The sequence below is a fragment of the Megascapheus bottae genome, chromosome 4 (genome assembly GCF_031878675.1).
Source record: "Megascapheus bottae isolate mThoBot1 chromosome 4, mThoBot2.hap1, whole genome shotgun sequence".
NCBI lineage: Eukaryota > Metazoa > Chordata > Mammalia > Rodentia > Geomyidae > Megascapheus > Megascapheus bottae.
Genome location: NC_143512.1, coordinates 6,045,395 through 6,063,024, shown reverse-complemented (window position 1 = coordinate 6,063,024; position 17,630 = coordinate 6,045,395). Strand labels below are relative to the sequence as shown.

Sequence of the window (17,630 nt, the reverse complement as noted above, 5' to 3'; positions counted from 1 at the left end):
GAAAAGAGAGTTTCCAAAGTCTCCAATTGAGTATGTGGAATGGAAAAGAATCACAACTTAAAGCATTTCACTATTACATGATTCAAGATATTGTGGAATCAGTGTCTAGATGAGCAAGAAGCTAGCTGTGGCTCTTAGCTAGCAATTGAACATTTATGGATTTCTTTTTGCCAGTCCTGGAACTTGAATTCAGGGCCTGGCCACTGTCCTTGGTTATTTTTTGCTCAAGGCTAGTGCTCTGCCACTTGAGCCACAGCACCACTTCTGGCTTTTGAGCCTGTGGTACCAAGGAATTGAACACAGGGCTTCATTCATGATAGGCGAGCACTCTGCCACTGGGCTCTGCTCCTGGCCCCAACATTTATGGATTTGTTATCTTTTTTGTTAGATGCTATTTTTTTATTATTAAAGTTCACTTACAAATCAGAATTTCTAAAAATTTATATGAGAAAATCTGGTTTCCTTCATGCCCAAATTCCTTAACACACAACAATTTATTTCTTTTGAGACCTCTAGGTAGACTATTGATTCGGTGGTCAGGTCTGCCTGATGCTTTCATATCAGCTCTTTCTCAGGCTAGGGAGGAATGCTTCTTCCTTAAGGCATCAGAGTTATAAGCCTCTCATTAAATACTTGTGAGTTTGAAAAATCACAATTTAAACAAGCAGATTACACTTCATCAATAGAGAAGAATTTCTTCATAGAGGAAACAAACTATACTGGCTCAGTTTTTAGGAAAGGGACTAGACACTTTTGTAGAACAAAAACTGACATGCAGAGAGAGGCGAGTATTAATTGGTGTTGATCTTTGTGATTTTTTTTGCTTGTTTGTCTATTATTTGGGGTTGTTTTCTTTGTTTCTTTGCTGATCCTGAAGCCTGGATGGTCTACCTGAGCTTCTTTGGTTCAAGGCTAGTGTAGTGTTACTTTCAGCTTTTTCTGAGTGATTTATTGGAGATAAGAGTCTCATGAGATTTTTCTGCCCATGCTGGCTTCAAACTGTGATCCTCAGTAATCCTTCTGATTAGCTAAGGTTTACATGTGTAAGCCACCAGCACCCGGCTGTAACAATGCTTAAGAAAACACACTTTTCCTTCAAAATAGCACTATTAGTCTAATTACAAATAGTCTGTGAACTGTAATAGCAAACAAAGCTTGAGAAACAAGTTACAGAAATTCTAGTATTGATTTGTTATAATCATAGATATGATGATGGCTGTCATATCAGATTATTCAACATATTTCTTCATAAATATGAAGACAAAGTTAAACCAAAGGTCACTGCTGACCATTAGATTTTAATGGGGAATTCATTTGGGGGGTGAGAAAGCTATTACATCTTAAATTTTATTGCCACAATTTACAAAGCTAGACACACCCAGGATTGCCATGTGATGAAAATCTTGAAACTAAGCCAATAAATGCCTCTGATAGCCAACCTATTTCAGGACTACTATAATTATGTGGCAGTATATTTTGTTGCTCTCTATTTACTTCATGTGTCAACTAAAATCAATGAGGTGGCTGTTGCATTTCTAATTTCCTTACATGCTGATGTGAATAAAATAGTATTATTTTTTTACTTTTCTACTCTAACGTTCCCTACATGAATAGAATGAGTATATGTCAAATGGATGCATCACAAATATTGGATACATTTGAATTTCAGTTTGCATCTCTGTTTAAATTGTATGTTGAATGAAATACAGGAAACCAAAAGTAGCGATGTGATTCAAAGACCTTTCTCAATCATCTGCCTCCTTACATTTGTGTGGAAATAGTGGGAACATTTTTCAAAACTGTAAACCAGTGAGTTAATGAGTAGTGACAAAGGGCTGTGCATTAAGTATGGGTTACATGGAAGGTAGCCTTTGGTTTTAATGTTGTAAAATATTTAATAAGACTTGCTAACCAACTGGCAGGCTTCCCACTGAAAACTTGAGCAACATGAAGCTATGTTTAAGAGGTATTGTGTCTCCTATGAAATAAAAATAGATTTCAAAAATATGACTAAGTGTTCAGTTTGACTGCACACTTGCTTGTATTGTTTTTATAATGAATAACCTAATGAATCCTATATAGTTGTGCTTTCTCTTGAAAAAGGATGACAGTCATAGTCAGAAACTGAGGTCCCCACCTTTCAGATTTCCTTTTTGCCTTCCAGAACATTGGCACACGTGGTGAAGTCTGATTTTTTAAATTGAGTAATATCTTTATGAAGGTAGAAAGAGGAAAGGCTAAAATGTAACATAAGAAGCTAGCTACTCAGGAGGCTGAGATGGGAAGATCATGATTTGAAGCCAGCCTGGGCAAGAGAGTCTGAAACTCTTTTCTCTAATTAACCACTAAAAAGCCAGAAGTAAAGCTAGGGTACAAGTGGTAGAATGTTAGCCTTGAGCAAAAATGCTCAGGCCTAACACCCAGGCCCTGAATTCAAGCCCTAAGACACACACACACACACACACACACACACACACACACACACAACAATATTTTTATTTTTGAGCAATTTGATTCCTCTTCTATAATTATTTCCACTATATTATTGCTATTACTATTTCCACTTTAGTCTCGTGACTGCCGAGGCAATCCTTGGGCTAGTATCTCACACCAACACACGCGAAACATCGCATATGAATGTGGTACACATTTTCTGAACTTGACTCGATCAAAAATTTTGACATACTCCTAAACATGAAATAAAAATGGATGGAAATTGTAGAGATGAGAAAAATACTGTTATTTAAAGATAAATGTTTCCGTTAAAGACTTTTTTTGTGGGTTGTGGGCCTTGAAGTAGAAGGTAGAGGTACTCAGATGGAGAGCAGCATGGATGAAGTTCATTCCAATTCCTCTCTGCAAAAACAAGCTCAAAGCAAATGGGCTGGACATGTGGCTCAAGTGTTAAGGTACAAGCCTCAAGAATTCAGCTTTCCCTAACCTTCAACTGCACCTAACAGTCCAATAATTACAGATGCTGTGTGAAGTGACAAGGGATTAGGGAAATATATAGGCAACACAGATAAGAGCAGGGAATCTATAAGAGACAAATGCAAGTACAGGTGTCTCATTCATTATACAGACACTTACTACAGTGAGTTCTATCCAGTAACCTCAATATAAAAATAGATTTCATACAGTAGATCCTTCTGTCTAGTAGAGTACAATACTACTTGAGAAATCTCATCAGTCTGTATAGAGGTTTTCAATGTCTAGCACTTTCAGTTTCTCTAATGAAATTTCAAAATGAAATCTTTGGAAAATACTTGATTTTTCTATATCATGGCCTTTCAATTTCCTAATGACATTTGTATGAATCTCATTTGGTCTAGAGATCTATTGTTTGAGGGAAAAAATGTTGCCTTTTCATAGAAAACTTCCAGACCTTTCTTTTTTTCTTTTGATAGCTCAAAGTAGTTTGGTTAAGATAAATCATTTTTCCATTTTTAAAATCATTCCTGTCTTACATGAACTAAGTAGAAAATTGAACACAATCTAGAATGATAAATCTGTGGAAATTAGAATTGCCAGGAATTGTAAGAATTATCTACATCACCTCTCACCCCAATGTTAATTGTTTCTTTAAAAATACAAAACTTTTCCTCTAGGCTGAAATTTACTTAAGCTTAATATGTCATTTAGCTGGATACAAACCCAATAGTATATTCCTTATTTATATCAATGTCTTTGTGAATGTGAAGCAAATTACATTATATTTCTAGAACTCTCCATGTTTAGTAACATATTTCCAACTGCCATTACCCTACATTATGTTATGTGACCTCAGTATCCAAGTCATCTTCTGGATACATTCCAAATATTTCAAGATTTCCTAATATTGGGCGGCCAACCTTGAATACTCTTTGCTCCAGTATTTCATGATAGTGGGTAAGTATATCCAGATGATGTTCACATGAGTTCTTTGCTGTAATTCATGGTGAAAAGGTCAATACTGCGATGTTATTCTCCAAACATGAGCTCTATTGTCTCTTGTTACCTCATAAAAACACATGGCCTATCATCATTCTCCATTGAACACATTCATTACCTACTAATGACCAATGCTCAGTGCAATTTTACTTGATTTTACTATATAATTTGGGGTATATAACTCATTTGAGGGAAAATGCCTTGAGGTCCTCTAATATAAACATGTAAACTTGGCATATCAATACCAATAGCTACTGAAAATAAACTATCCCCTTGAAATAAAAAAATAGTCCCTAAATTTTATGAATTTTCTTGATAGACTTCACCTTTTCCTTTTGTTCTGGGAAAAGGGATCTGATAAATGGATATTAAATATTGGGTATTTATGGGAGTTGGGCGTGAAGCTAATTTTCAAAATGACAATTCATTCCAGAAACAACACCTTTCAGTTAGTAAAAGTTACTCTGTAATTTTTGAAGACAGTGACACTCTTTAGCAATCAGGGTGGAGAAATTTTCAAATATATAACACGGGAGTGATGAACTCAGTTTATTTCGAAGGAAGGGACCGAAGAGTTACGCTGAAATTCACCGACAGTTAAGTCAGAACCATCTAGGGGAAGCATGGAACTGCTCGTTCTCCTACCCTTCATGTGTCTGGTCGTGTTCTCAGGTAAGACCCTCACAGTTGATGGTTTTACTTCCATTGTTCGAAGTATTGAATGAAAAAGGTTGAGTGGTTGAAGCACGAAGAGTTGAAAATAAGAACTCTCCACCAGACAGAGATAGTCATGACAGAAAAATACATTCAGATTTAGAGACATAGAATGGGGACTGAATGTAACAAGAGTGTAGGGCTTGGTGCTGTCAAAGAGAAGTAAATGCAAATGAAGAGAAAGGCAAGGCATTTGACTGCAAAGATGCTTGCAGTCTAAAATCCTGAGAGCATGAGCATATTCAGGTTACTGTTCCAGGAGAGAAGACTTTTGTGCTGTGGTGCTAGATCGTGAAGACCAATTACATCATGTTTAAAACTTGACTTTTAAAATTCATGTCCTTTAGAGGCACTGAAGTCATCATTGACTTCTTCTTTTTTCTCTTCCTCTTTCTCTCCTCCTCCTTCTCCTCCTCCTCCTCCTTCTTCTTCTTCTTTCTTCTTCTTCCCTCTCCCCCTCCCTCCTCCTTCTCCTCCTCCTCCTCCCCCTTCTCCTCCTCTCCCTCCTCCCTCCTCTTCTTCCTCCTACTCTTTCTCCCTTCCTCCTTCTTTTTTTTAAATTTTAATTTAAATTTTTAATTGTAAAGTTGATGGACAGGGGATTACAGTTACAAAAGTAAGGTAATGCGTACATTTTGTGCCAATCCCAGGGCGTGAATCAGGCTCTGAGCACTATCCCTGAGCTTTTGTGCACAAGGCTACCACTCAACCACTTCAGTCACGGCTCCAGTTTTAGCTTTTATTTTTGTACTTTATTAGACATAAGATTCTCATGTAATTTCCTGCCCATCTGACTGAAATGCAATCATCAGGTCTCAGCCTCCTGAGTAGCTAGAATCACAGTCATGAGCCACTGATACCCAACTGAATCTCTTTTCTTATTGGCTTAGAAAAATAGAAATAATTGCATTTTCTATAGGGATTAGGTAGATGATCACACTTGACACCATTAGTTGGGGTTTTCAGATTTTTTACACTAGTTTTCTCTATTCCATAACTCAGCATAATTGATTTCAAAAAATTAAATTATACTCCAGAAACAAATTTATCACGATAATAAATGACAAGTTTTCAGGGGCTCAGTGGTACAGTATGTCCTTAACATGAGTAGACCTTGAGTTCAGTCCCAGCAGCAAAAGCAAGCTTCCATGTTGTGTCTAAATTAGGGCCTCTGATTTGACCAACCACCCAGTGAAAAATTGTGTGTACAATACCTGAATATCTCATACGTATAAAGAAGTGGTAGTGAATCTCTTCTAATTAGGGGAGCTACAGACTTGTTTCATATCCCTGATTGCAGGAGTGATCACAGGTAGTAGGTGGAGAAACACAGTCACATGGGAAATAGACCAGAGGTGGAAATCGTGCAAATTCCCTGTGGAAAAAGGACAAATGTTAACAGTTAAATAATAACAGAGAGCTCCAAGGTGGGTGTGAGAAGATAAGAACAAGAATAAACTGGATTTAGAGTGGGGAAAAAAGCTGGACATTTAGAGTTCCTCTCTAGACCAGGTAGCATTCAAGGGCAGGCACTGAATCCATTGCCGTTTGAATATCTTGATAATGCATAGGATGCATTTCGCAGGTGTTAGAATAAAGTGTGGAAACCAGATGTAGAAGTTGTAGGGATTTGAGAGGTGAAGAAGATAGGTTCAATGAAAGCAATGCCAAGGACATTTTAGATTGTAATATGTATATATTTATATATATATGAGTTATACTAAACAAAAATAAAATCAAAGCTGAGGATCATTATTTGCCAAATTGTAACTTAAAATATTCAAATCATAACCTATTGGAAAACTTTTGTATTATACTTATAGTTTTTACTTTATAATTTTTAGATGATGAAAATTTTAATATTTTATTAATTGGGATAATTATTATAATTTATTTTTCCTAGTATTTTGTGTAATGTATAAATGGATTACAGTTACATTTGCCAGATAGTAAGTGCATTACTTCTCACATATTAATACCCCTTCTCATGGTTTTGCCCCCATTCCCCTCTTCCACCCCCTCCCAATCATCTTGATTTCCCCCCTTCCCTTTCCTATTTCAAATAACAAAATAAACATATATACAATATACCAGGTAACAAAGTCAGATACAGTAACAGTATGAGATTAACCAAAGGGCAATAGAGGAGAAGAGAAATAACATAGTACATTAAGAACAACAATCACTCAAGATAAAGCTCTTGTTTCCATATCCTAGGGACCCTTTCATAATGAGGCATTAGATTTTTACTAAATGATTGTTATTAAATTGCCGAAGGACACAAACTGCATATTGTTGGAATACTGAGTGAATAAATGATCCTAAATCCATAAAAACTGGGTATTATGCATCCATTAAGATAAAGTAATGCAGATGGTTTATAAGAATTGCTCCATTTCAAGGAAGAAAACCCAGAATATGCTGGTTGTATGGGAAAGATATTCTTACATGCTTGTAATACATAGGCTATATCTGGAATAATTGGAAAATTTAACACATTTAGTAAATGGCACTGTGTTCTGGGAGGAAATACTCTGGGTAAAGCAGGGAGAAAGGGAAGGAAGAGACATCTTTAGGAATTGGTTGTGTTTTCTGTGTCATCAATCAGGAAACAAAAATAAAAAAAATTCAGCAACCTATTGTTCCATCTCTTCTCATGTCTAATTATTTCATTTTTAATTTATGATAGTGACTTCATGACTAATTTTTGGAAGTCAAAGAACTTGTACAAATAATGGCATATTTACTGAAATAATCCTTGTTTATCTTTCTGCCTGCATCCTGTATACTTTTGTCTATCACCATATCTGAGAAAAATAGTTTGTCAACTCCTTGATTAAGGATCAACAGTGTAGTTCACATCTCACATTGTACAACTAATCTCTACTACATACATTACTATTTGCCTGTTTATAGTCACTACAAAACTTCCCAGCATCACGAGGGAAAGATTTTACAATTATGCCTATACTTACATTTATACTTTTATAAACACAGCATTTATATTTCTATATAATATACATTTTATATTATATTGCATATTTATACTTACATTATAAATACATATTTTACTTATGCATATTCATTCTAGCTCTTATAGTTCTAGCATAACAATGTACTCTTTAAATATACGTTATTGTTTATTAAGATGAATAACTGGATAATACTCACAGACTATTTAAGTGTTTGCTAAGCCAGGGGCCAGTGGCTCACCCTGTAATACTAGTTACTCAGGAGACTGAAATCTGAAGATTGTCGTTCAAAGCCAGCCTGGGCACAAAAATTAGATTCTTATCTCCAATTAACCACTAGAAAACTGGAAATGGTGCTGTGCCTCAAAGTGGTAGAGTGATAACCTTGAACTGAAGAGGTCAGGGACAACGCCCAGGCCAAGTCCAAGCCCCACAACTGCCCCCCCCCAAAAAAGGAAAAAGAAAGAAAAAGTTTGCTAAGCATATTGCTACCTCCTAACTCTGACAATGGCGTTAACCACCCACATAGCATGCTCAGTATTCAATGGTTTGTTTCATTTTATTTAAATTGACTTGAAGGTACAAAGTTTCATAAGTAATGGGATGCAAAGAAAAATAAAAGTTCAAATGAGATCTTAACATTAACATTAAAATGATTCAAAGTTGTATAAAGTGAAAAATATAAAGGAGCTCTCCACACACACACACACACACACACACACACACACACACACACACACACATAGTAAGCCTGAATAAAATCTCTAAGATTTTATTCAGATATGGCACAGTAGAGGCCATATAGGATGACACTAAATGTAAGGACCTCCAGGTTATAGAAACAAAAGCCATATAATGAGTGATTGTTGTCCTTAATGTACTATGTTATCTCTCATCTCTTTTGCTGTCCCTTGGTTATCTCATATTGTTACAGCAATTTACCTTGTTATCTGATATATTGTATATATGTTTAACTGGTTATTTGAAAAAGGATAGGGGAGGGGAAAAACAAGATGAGGGGTGGGGATGAGGGAAGGGAAACGGGGACCAAAACATTAGAAAGGGTATCAATGTTTGTGAAGTAATGTACCTTCTATCTGGTGAATATAATGTAATCCTTTCTATTAATTACAATAAAAATTATATTAAAAAATAGATGGTGAGAGGGGAGCAGGTGTTTGTCCTAGAGATAGAGTGTTTGTCTAGCATGCATGAAGACCTGGATTCGATTCCTTGGAACCACATACACAGAAACAGCGGGACCTGGTGCTGTAGCTTAGGTGGTAAAGCCAAAGGACAATGCTCAGGCCTTGAGTCCAAACCCCAGGACTGGCAAAAAAAAAAAATTAAAAAATAAAGATAGTGAGAGAAGCCATCTGTCAGTGGCTCATGCCTTTATCCTAGCTATGCAAGAAGATTACATCTGAGATCAGGGTTCAGAACCAGATCTAATAGAAAAGTTCGTATGATTCTTTTTACATTTTTTTGCCAGTCCTGGAACTTGAACGCAGGGCCTGAGCCCAGTTCTTGGGCTTTCTCAAGGCTAGATCTCTACCACTTGAGCCACAGCACCACTGCTGGCTTTTTTTTTTCTATATATTTGGTACTGAGGACTCAAACTTGGGTTTCCGTGCATGCTATGCAAGCACTCTACAATTAGGCCAAACTCCGGTCCCAATGAGATTCTTATTTCCCAAAAACCACCCAAAACTGGAAGTGGAGTGCTGAGCAAATATGTCAATCAAGAGTAAGTGGCCTTGAGTTCAAGCACCCAACTACTAGGGAAAAAAAAAAGAAAAGGAAAAGAGAAGAAACATGATTGTACATCAAATAAAATGAAGAGGAGGCAAAGAAAACAACAGTTGTACTAAGAGAGAATTAGAGGCACAAGGTCCAAAGGCAAACCTTGTTACTTACAGCTCTAAAACCATTATCATTATTTTCTGGATTATTCTTAATTTGGAATAAAATCTGAAAAGAAATTACACACACATACCCACACGTTGAGTGATGTGTGTAGTAAAAATAAATTGGAGTAACAGCTGGAGTACATGAATCATAGACATAATCACATGATCATAGACACAATCAAATGAATCACAGACATGATCACATGATACCAAGCATTCTCTTTAAGTTTTACAAAAATAAATTAAAAAGAAACATACAGTCTTCAAAGAGAGTGCATGATGCCAGTGTCTTCATTGGGAATTATTTGAATAAATGTGGTTGAGGAAGAAAGAATATCATGAAAGAAAAGGGAGGCCTTTGTCTGTATTAGGGAAAGGAAGGAACATGGCTACAGAAAGACCAAATGGAGATAATGAAGAAATAGCAGAAGAACAACTTATATCTCCAGTCTTTATGTTTGGAACACTGGCAAGGGCCAAATCCACATTAGATTTGGAAATTGGAAATGAATTCATGATTCATTTTATTTTTGTGTTTATAATGTCGTTCCAGTGTCTTCAACCCAGATTTCAAAGCCAAGTGGTTTCCAAGTAGATGATAATGAAGAACCTGCACTTATTCTAAAAAGAAATTATGAATCTAGTTATCCTGGAGGCCTAAAAGGATCTAATAGACAAGGAAGTGGAGACACGCTAGGATTACCAGCGCTGGCGACTCTGCAAGGAAACCCAATATACCCTAACCAGCCAGTGATACCAGGGAATTCTAATCAGCAAGGGAAGCCAGGTGGTTTGAACCAGCCTGCAGTATCTCGGGATTTACAAGGGAAGCCAGGGTCTTCAAACCAGCAAAGAATGACAGGGTCTTCTAGCCAGCCAGGGATAGCAGGATCTACTAGCCAGCAAGGGATGGCAGGGTCTTCTAGCCAACAGGGAAAGCCAGGCTCATCCAGCCAACAAGAAAATCCTGAGTCTTCTAGCCAGCAGGGAAAGCCTGGGTCTTCTAGCCAACAGGGAAAGCCGGGGTCTTCTAGCCAGCAGGGAAACCCTGGGTCCTCTAGCCAGCAGGGAAAGCCTGGGTCCTCTAGCCAGCAGGGAAAGCCTGGGTCCTCTAGCCAGCAGGGAAAGCCTGGGTCCTCTAGCCAGCAGGGAAAGCCTGGGTCCTCTAGCCAGCAGGGAAAGCCTGGGTCTTCTAGCCAGCAGGGAAAGCCTGGGTCTTCTAGCCAGCAGGGAAAGCCTGGGTCTTCTAGCCAGCAGGAAAACCCTGGGTCCTCTAGCCAGCAGGGAAAGCCTGGGTCCTCTAGCCAGCAGGGAAAGCCTGGGTCTTCTAGCCAGCAGGGAAAGCCTGGTTCTTCTAGCCAGCAGAGGAAGCCAAGGTCTTTTGGTCAACAAAGAAAATCGAGATCTCTTTACAAGCAAGAAGAAATTAAACATGTAGCTAACCCTTTGAACAGCAATGTAATGGATACTCAGGTTAGTGTTAGTAGCTTTTATTTCTTAAGCCCATTTGCTGCAGTCATTCTTATTTTCAAAGACTAGAAATGGTCAACGAAACCATACTGTATCAATGGCTATTTGCCATGAGACTGATCAAATCAGGTGAGAGGAACATGAAACTGATTGGCTTCCCACAGTCCTGATGATGGTTGAGTGTCCTTCACCTTTATCCCATCCTTCCTTTCTCTGCTTCACTGTTTTCCATTCAAACAATTCTGCCTTCACTGAATAAACTTGGATTTCATTAACCATTCCCTTGTCCCTATCAGGCTAAACTTCCATGCCCAATCCCGTTCAATCCATAATCTACATATCAATGTTTTGGTATTTTGAAATTTAAGATTCTGATCCATTGTTTTAATAATTTCAAAATTCTTTAGTGGTTTCAGTTACCTATAAGACTTAAGCTCTTAATCATAGCATTTAAGATTGTTTTTTTTACATGACATCTATTTCATACAAACCTTGGTCTTTTTTCCACTAGTATAATCCTGATACTAAAGATTCTCCACCATAGAATTTGTTTCCTTTTCTTTTTCTTTTTGCCAGTCCTGGGGCTTGAACTCAGGGCCTGAGCATAGTCCTTGGGCTTTCTCAAGGATAGAACTCTGTCACTTGAACCACAGTACCACTTCTGGCTTTTTCTGGGTATGTGGTACCAAGAAATTGAAGCATGGGTCTTCAAGCATGCTAGGCAAACACTCTGCCACTAGACCTCAGAATTTGATTTCTTATAATTGATTGTATATTTATTTGATTAGACTATGAACACCTAGAAGAGCAAATCATTTCTTATTAGACACATATCACCTGCTTATGATAACTGGTGTTCATATTAGAGTTTCTCATTTGTATGTTAAATTTGATTCTTCATTTGGAATAATCTTTCCAAACAGAGAAGAATCCAGCTGACCCTTGGGTCTGTTCTGAATTTTATTACACTTTCAGTCCCTGTTTTTATGTTTTGTATTTGTGCCAGCACTGGTGCTTGAACTCAGAAGCCTGCGTTCTTGTTTGACTTTTTCAATAAAGGCTCTACCACTTAAGGCATATGTCAGCATTTTACTGGTTAGTTGAGGATTGAGTCTCAAAAACTTTTCTTCCTTGAGCCAGCTCAAAGCACGATTCATAAGATTTCAAACTCCTGAATAGCTAGGATTGCATATTTGAGCCACCAGTGCCCGACTCAGATCCCATTGTGTCAAGCAAACTCCTAGTTTCTTTTGACAATGGTTGAATATTCCATTTTATACTTTAACCTAAAACAGTTTTCTAGAACACTTCCTCCATGTCATCATGTTAAAGGAAAAACTTCTTTTTTTAATTTGATGACTTGTCAGTCCTCATCGCTCTCTCAAAAGAAAATTATTTCTTCTTTTTGGTGATTGTCTCTTGGGTAACATGAAAATTTACTTTCCCAAAGAGATTTATGCCATCATCAGTGGGTTCTGGAGATACCATGTAACTTTCATAAATTTATGCCGACTTTTAAATGGGAAAAATATCACTATAAACTTCATAGACAAAAAAGAAATTATCATGAAAAAAATTAAAAGTTTACATCATGGAAGATATTGAAATATGTTTCAGTAATAAAAATACTCTTATGTACATTATGTCATCATTGTCACTATTGTCCTGTTTTCCTTCATCCTCATGGGTGTCTGGCATTCCATAGATGATCTTTTCTTCCTGCTAAAACTTCCTTCACTGGTAAAAGAGTGAGGGTGTCAATAAATTTTGACCATATATGCTTGAGCTTTTTCTGTATGACTTTCTCCTGACTATTGCTTATCTGTATAAGGGAAGACACCTCTTCAAAGATCCTAAAAGCCATGTGTCTAACATCATAAGAGCAAGGGGCTTTGGATACTTAGGCTAAATACCAGAGATCTGGGAGATTATTTTATAATGTATATTATTCCTTAGTAATAAATGAAAATCTAATATTTTTCATAATAGTGTTTGAATTAAACTGATCCCTTTGTCTTTGCCTCATCTTCCATATTGCCATAGACTAAAAGTATCCTTAGCCAAAACCCACCCATGAATACAATGTGTGAATCTATCTACAAACCAGTTTGTGGTACTAATGGCAAAACCTATGGAAATCATTGTCTTTTCAAGGAAGCGAAGAGGTAAGAGAGCTTTATTTCTTTTTTTTTTGAGAACTTTGTTTTCATTTATAGCAAGAACTAGTTGATCCATAGGAAAGAAAGATTACATTGTGTGGGTTTGTATAATTTTCTGTTATTTTGTGACTTGGCTTCCATAAAAGCATATCTAATTCTTGAGTTGTAAATTCAGCTACTTCCTTGGGAGAGGAATTTATTCATATGTTAAAGTAAGGATATATTCATATATTAAATTTATATCTGAGTTATTCATTTACTAAATATTTATTGAACATCTACCACATACCAGACAGTGCCTTAAGAATTAGAATAGTGAGGGCCGGGAGTTTGGCCTAGTGATAGAGTGCTTGCCTAGCATGCACAAAGACCTGGATTCGATTCGCTGGTACCACATATACAGAATAAAAAAAAAAAAAAAACAGAAGTGGTGCTGAGGCTCAAGTGGTAGACCTCTAGCCTTGAGAAAATCCAAGGGCAGTGCTCAGGCCCTGGGCTCAAGCCCAAGACTGGCCAAAAAAAAAAAAAAAGAATTAGAATAGTGAAAAAAAGAAAAACAAACAAACAAAAAGAATTAGAAAACTGGATATGGTGGCGCCCACTTGTAATCCTAGCTACACAGGAGGCTGAGATCTAAGGATCATGGTTCATGGTTCAAAGCCAGCCCAGGCACTAAAGTTCTTGAGACTCCTATCTCCAATTAAACCACTAGAAAATGAGAAGTGGCACTGTGGCTCTAGGGGTAGGGCACTGGCCTTGAGCTGAAGAGCTCAGGGACACCTATGCCCATGGGGAGAGTGATAGCCTTGAGCTGAAGCATTCAGGGTCAGCGCCCAGGCCTACAGTTCAAGTCCCACAACTAACAAAAAAGAAAAAAAAAGAATTAGAACAATGAACAAAGCATAAAAATTCACTACTTTTCTCAGTTTTAATTTTTGCAGTGGGGAAGAAACAAATTATATCACAGGACAAAAAAAAAATGACTATGAGCCCTGGTTTACTCATTGTGGGCTGCTAAATTCTGTCCTAATGTTAACAGCATGATTTGGTAAACAATCTAACCCTTTAAAAATTATGTAGCATCTACAAAAAACTAAAATTATTTAAAGATGTTTCAAATAGGTGAAATATTAAAGAGTTAGATACTTAAGGTTTTAAGCTTTTAGAGTTTTTATATGAAATGGGCAGGAAAGAATTTAGTAATTACTTCATAAATCCAATTCTAGAAATAAGTATGAAGGTTAAGGATCCTTATTCAGTTGGAAGTAGAAAGAACAATAGACAACAATTCTCTCCTATGTGGATAAAGATTTGAGCAAAGATTGAAGAAAATAGAAGAGATTTTCCAAGTACCCAACAAGAACCAAGAGAGCTAATGTCTAGTTTTGCTTTCTCTTAGACAATGTTCAGTCGTCACATTTATCTCTGGGTGGTGGTCCCAAAACAGCTAGCCTTTGATTTCTCTCTTATGTCCTTCAGGTTGAGCAAAGGAAAACTGAACTTGAAGCATGAGGGGAAATGCTAGGCATTGATGTGAGCCAAAATTCCTGGAACCTTAAACCTTCCTGCAATTCTGTTTTCATAATGAAAACAGGGAGTTCAACAGCAAATTCACCAAAATCTTACAGATTCAATGACTTCTCTATATTTTCCTGTTTATCTGACAAAAATAAAAGTAGTTGCAGAGCAATATCTGATTTCTGATATTTTTGTCTATATTTTCTTATAGTTGTTTAAGATATCTCCTTTCCTGGTACCCAGACCTTATGAATTCTGGTCTTTCTCAGTGCTAAAGTTTCAAGGCCCACAATTTATAACTGCTAATAGATTAAAACTGTCAAGGTTGTCTATAAAATATAAAATCTCCTATTTTGGGAATATTGATAGGAGCTCCCAAGTAAATATTGTTTTTAAGTTCATTGCAGCATTTTATAATATAGTATCAACATATTTTACAAGAGAAACTTGTGACTGAGTGTATGCCAAAAACCCATAACATGAATTTATAAAAGTTGTGTTCATAAATATTTGCTGTTTGTGGCTAAATCGTGAAGAAATAGCAATACATAAGCAGGCTTTGCCATAGTAGGATTGAATCATTAACCAAAGACTTTAAACAAAAGATGCTTCAGACTAGTGAGTTTCATTGGAGCATTAAACCAAAAATTAAAGGGAAAATCATCTTTCTCAGTCATTCTTTCTCAGGTACCTCCTAAAAATATTGAAGTAGAGAGAATGTCTAACTAAACTAAAAGAAAATACATCTACAGACCAATGTCTCTTATAAATGCAGATGCATAAAATAGTCAATGGGGGGCCGGGAGTTTGGCCTAGTGGTTAAAGTGCTTCCCTAGCATGCATGAAGACCCGGGTTTGATTCCTCGGTACCACATACATAGAAAAAAGCTGGAAGTGGTGCTGAGGCTCAAGTGGTAGAGCTCTAGCCTTGAGAAAGTCCAAGGACAGTGCTCAGGCCCTGAGCTCAAGCCCAGGGCTGGCAAAAAAAAACAAAAAAAAATAATAAAATAGTCAATGGCATGCTAGGAAAGTATACTTAGAAGCATACTAACAAGACAATACACCATTATTCACTGGGTTGTTCCTGGAATAAAACAATGGGTCAACAGACAAATATCAGTGTAACACACTCATTGGCAGAAAACAAAATAAAAACGTGATGGTGTTTGAAGTGATGCAGGAAAACATTTGACAAAATTCAATTGCTCTCATAATAAAAACACTGAATACAAGGAGCCTTTGTCATCACAATATGAAATAAAAAGCAGCTAAGACTACCTTCATAGCAAAAGACTAAGACATCTTTTCTCTATGAGCAGGCATATAACACAGATATTTGTTCTTCCAAATCTGTTAAGCATAGTGTTAGAAGCTCTAGAACAAGAAAATAAAAGTATCTGCTGAAAATGGCAGTACACACCTATAACACAAACCAAAGGAAGGTTTAAGTAGGAACATCACAGTCTAAAACTCTCCCAGAAAAAAAATGTGAAAACTTGTCTGAAAAAAAAAGCAATCATGAATGTGGCACTGGTTCAACAGGATAGAGCACTAGCCTTGAGCTAAAGAGCTTAGGGACAGTGCCCAGGCCCAGGGTTCAAGTGCACAAATGACCAAAAGCAAAAAAACAAAACACAAAAAGAAATCATGAAAGCGTAAAAAGCCTTGAGGTATGGCTCATATGATAGAGTGCTTGCCCAGTAATAATAAGGACCTAAGTTCAAGCCCCTGGCATATAATACCAGAACACTATTATTCTGGAGATTAAAAAAAAACATGACTGGAAGTAGCCATTGGGTTATTGTAAAAAGGAATATAACAAACAAATCATTAGAATTACTCAAGAATCTGAATTTTTCTGCGGGGACTGTAGACTAGCATGCCAAGGAAACCAAAAATTAGTCAACTATGAAAGGCACGTCTTAGTAATGTATTAGATCACTGCAATTTGGTTTCTTTTTTTTTGCCAGTCCTGAACTTGAGCTCAGGTCCTGAGCACTGTCCTTGGACTTTCTCAAGGCTAGAGCTCTACCACTTGAGCCTCAGCACCACTTCCGGCTTTTTTCTATACATCGGGTACTGAGGAATTGAACCATGGTCTTAGTGCATGCTAGGCAAGCACTCTACCACTGGGCCAAACTCCTGGCCCAATTTGGTTTCATTTTTTAAGCAAATATTTTTATATACAGGACTCATGGGGGCATATTTTGTATCTTTGGTTAAGTTAATTCCTAAGTATTTTATTTTTTTGTGGGGGGGGGGCTATTGCGAATGGGATTACAATAGCACCAAACTAGATACATAAGGTCATATAGGATGAGACTAAATGAAAGGACCTCTAGGATATGGAAACAAGAGCTTTATCTTGAGTGATTGTTGTTCTTAATGTACTGTTATTTCTCTTCTTCTTTGCTGCATTTGGTTAATCTCCTATCGTTACTGTATCTGACTTTGTTACTTGGCATATTGTATATACAGTTACATTTTTATTTGAAATAGGAAACGGAAGGGGGAAAATAAGATGATTGGGAGGAGATGGGGGAGGGAAATGGGGACAAAACCATGAGAAGGGGTATCAATGAGTAAGAAATAATGCACCTACTATCTGGCGAATGTAACTGTAACCCCTCTATACATCACCTCGATAATAAATAATAAAATGAAAAGGGTAACATTAAAAAAAGAAAGAGAGAGGGAAACAAGCATAGAGATTACTTCAATGCTTCGTATTGGGGAGGTTTGCAGGGGCAGAAATGCAGACTTCTGTTCATTTTCTCCAAATTGCTAGAGCCTTCCTATGCCCTCTGGCTGGACTTCATTCCCCTCATCTGGGATCCCATGGAAGAGTCTCAGAGTCTGAATCTGAAGGAATATCATTAAGCTATCACCAAGCTTGGGAGACAAAGTACATCACCAGCAAGGCCCTGTCACAGCACTAGACTCCGTTGTGATCAGTT

The 17,630-nt window shown here is 37.1% G+C and overlaps 1 protein-coding gene across 1 annotated transcript; it reads left to right on the top strand.

The window, feature by feature from the left end:
- The first annotated feature begins 4,553 nt into the window (after positions 1–4,553).
- Marcol (MARCO like) lies at positions 4,554–14,680 on the top strand. The gene is made up of 5 exons (XM_090332185.1): positions 4,554–4,602; positions 10,080–10,330; positions 10,676–10,999; positions 13,040–13,161; positions 14,635–14,680. The coding sequence occupies exons 1-5, from the start codon at positions 4,554–4,556 to the stop codon at positions 14,678–14,680; spliced, it is 792 nt and encodes a 263-aa protein (XP_090188311.1).
- The last annotated feature ends 2,950 nt before the right edge of the window (positions 14,681–17,630 follow it).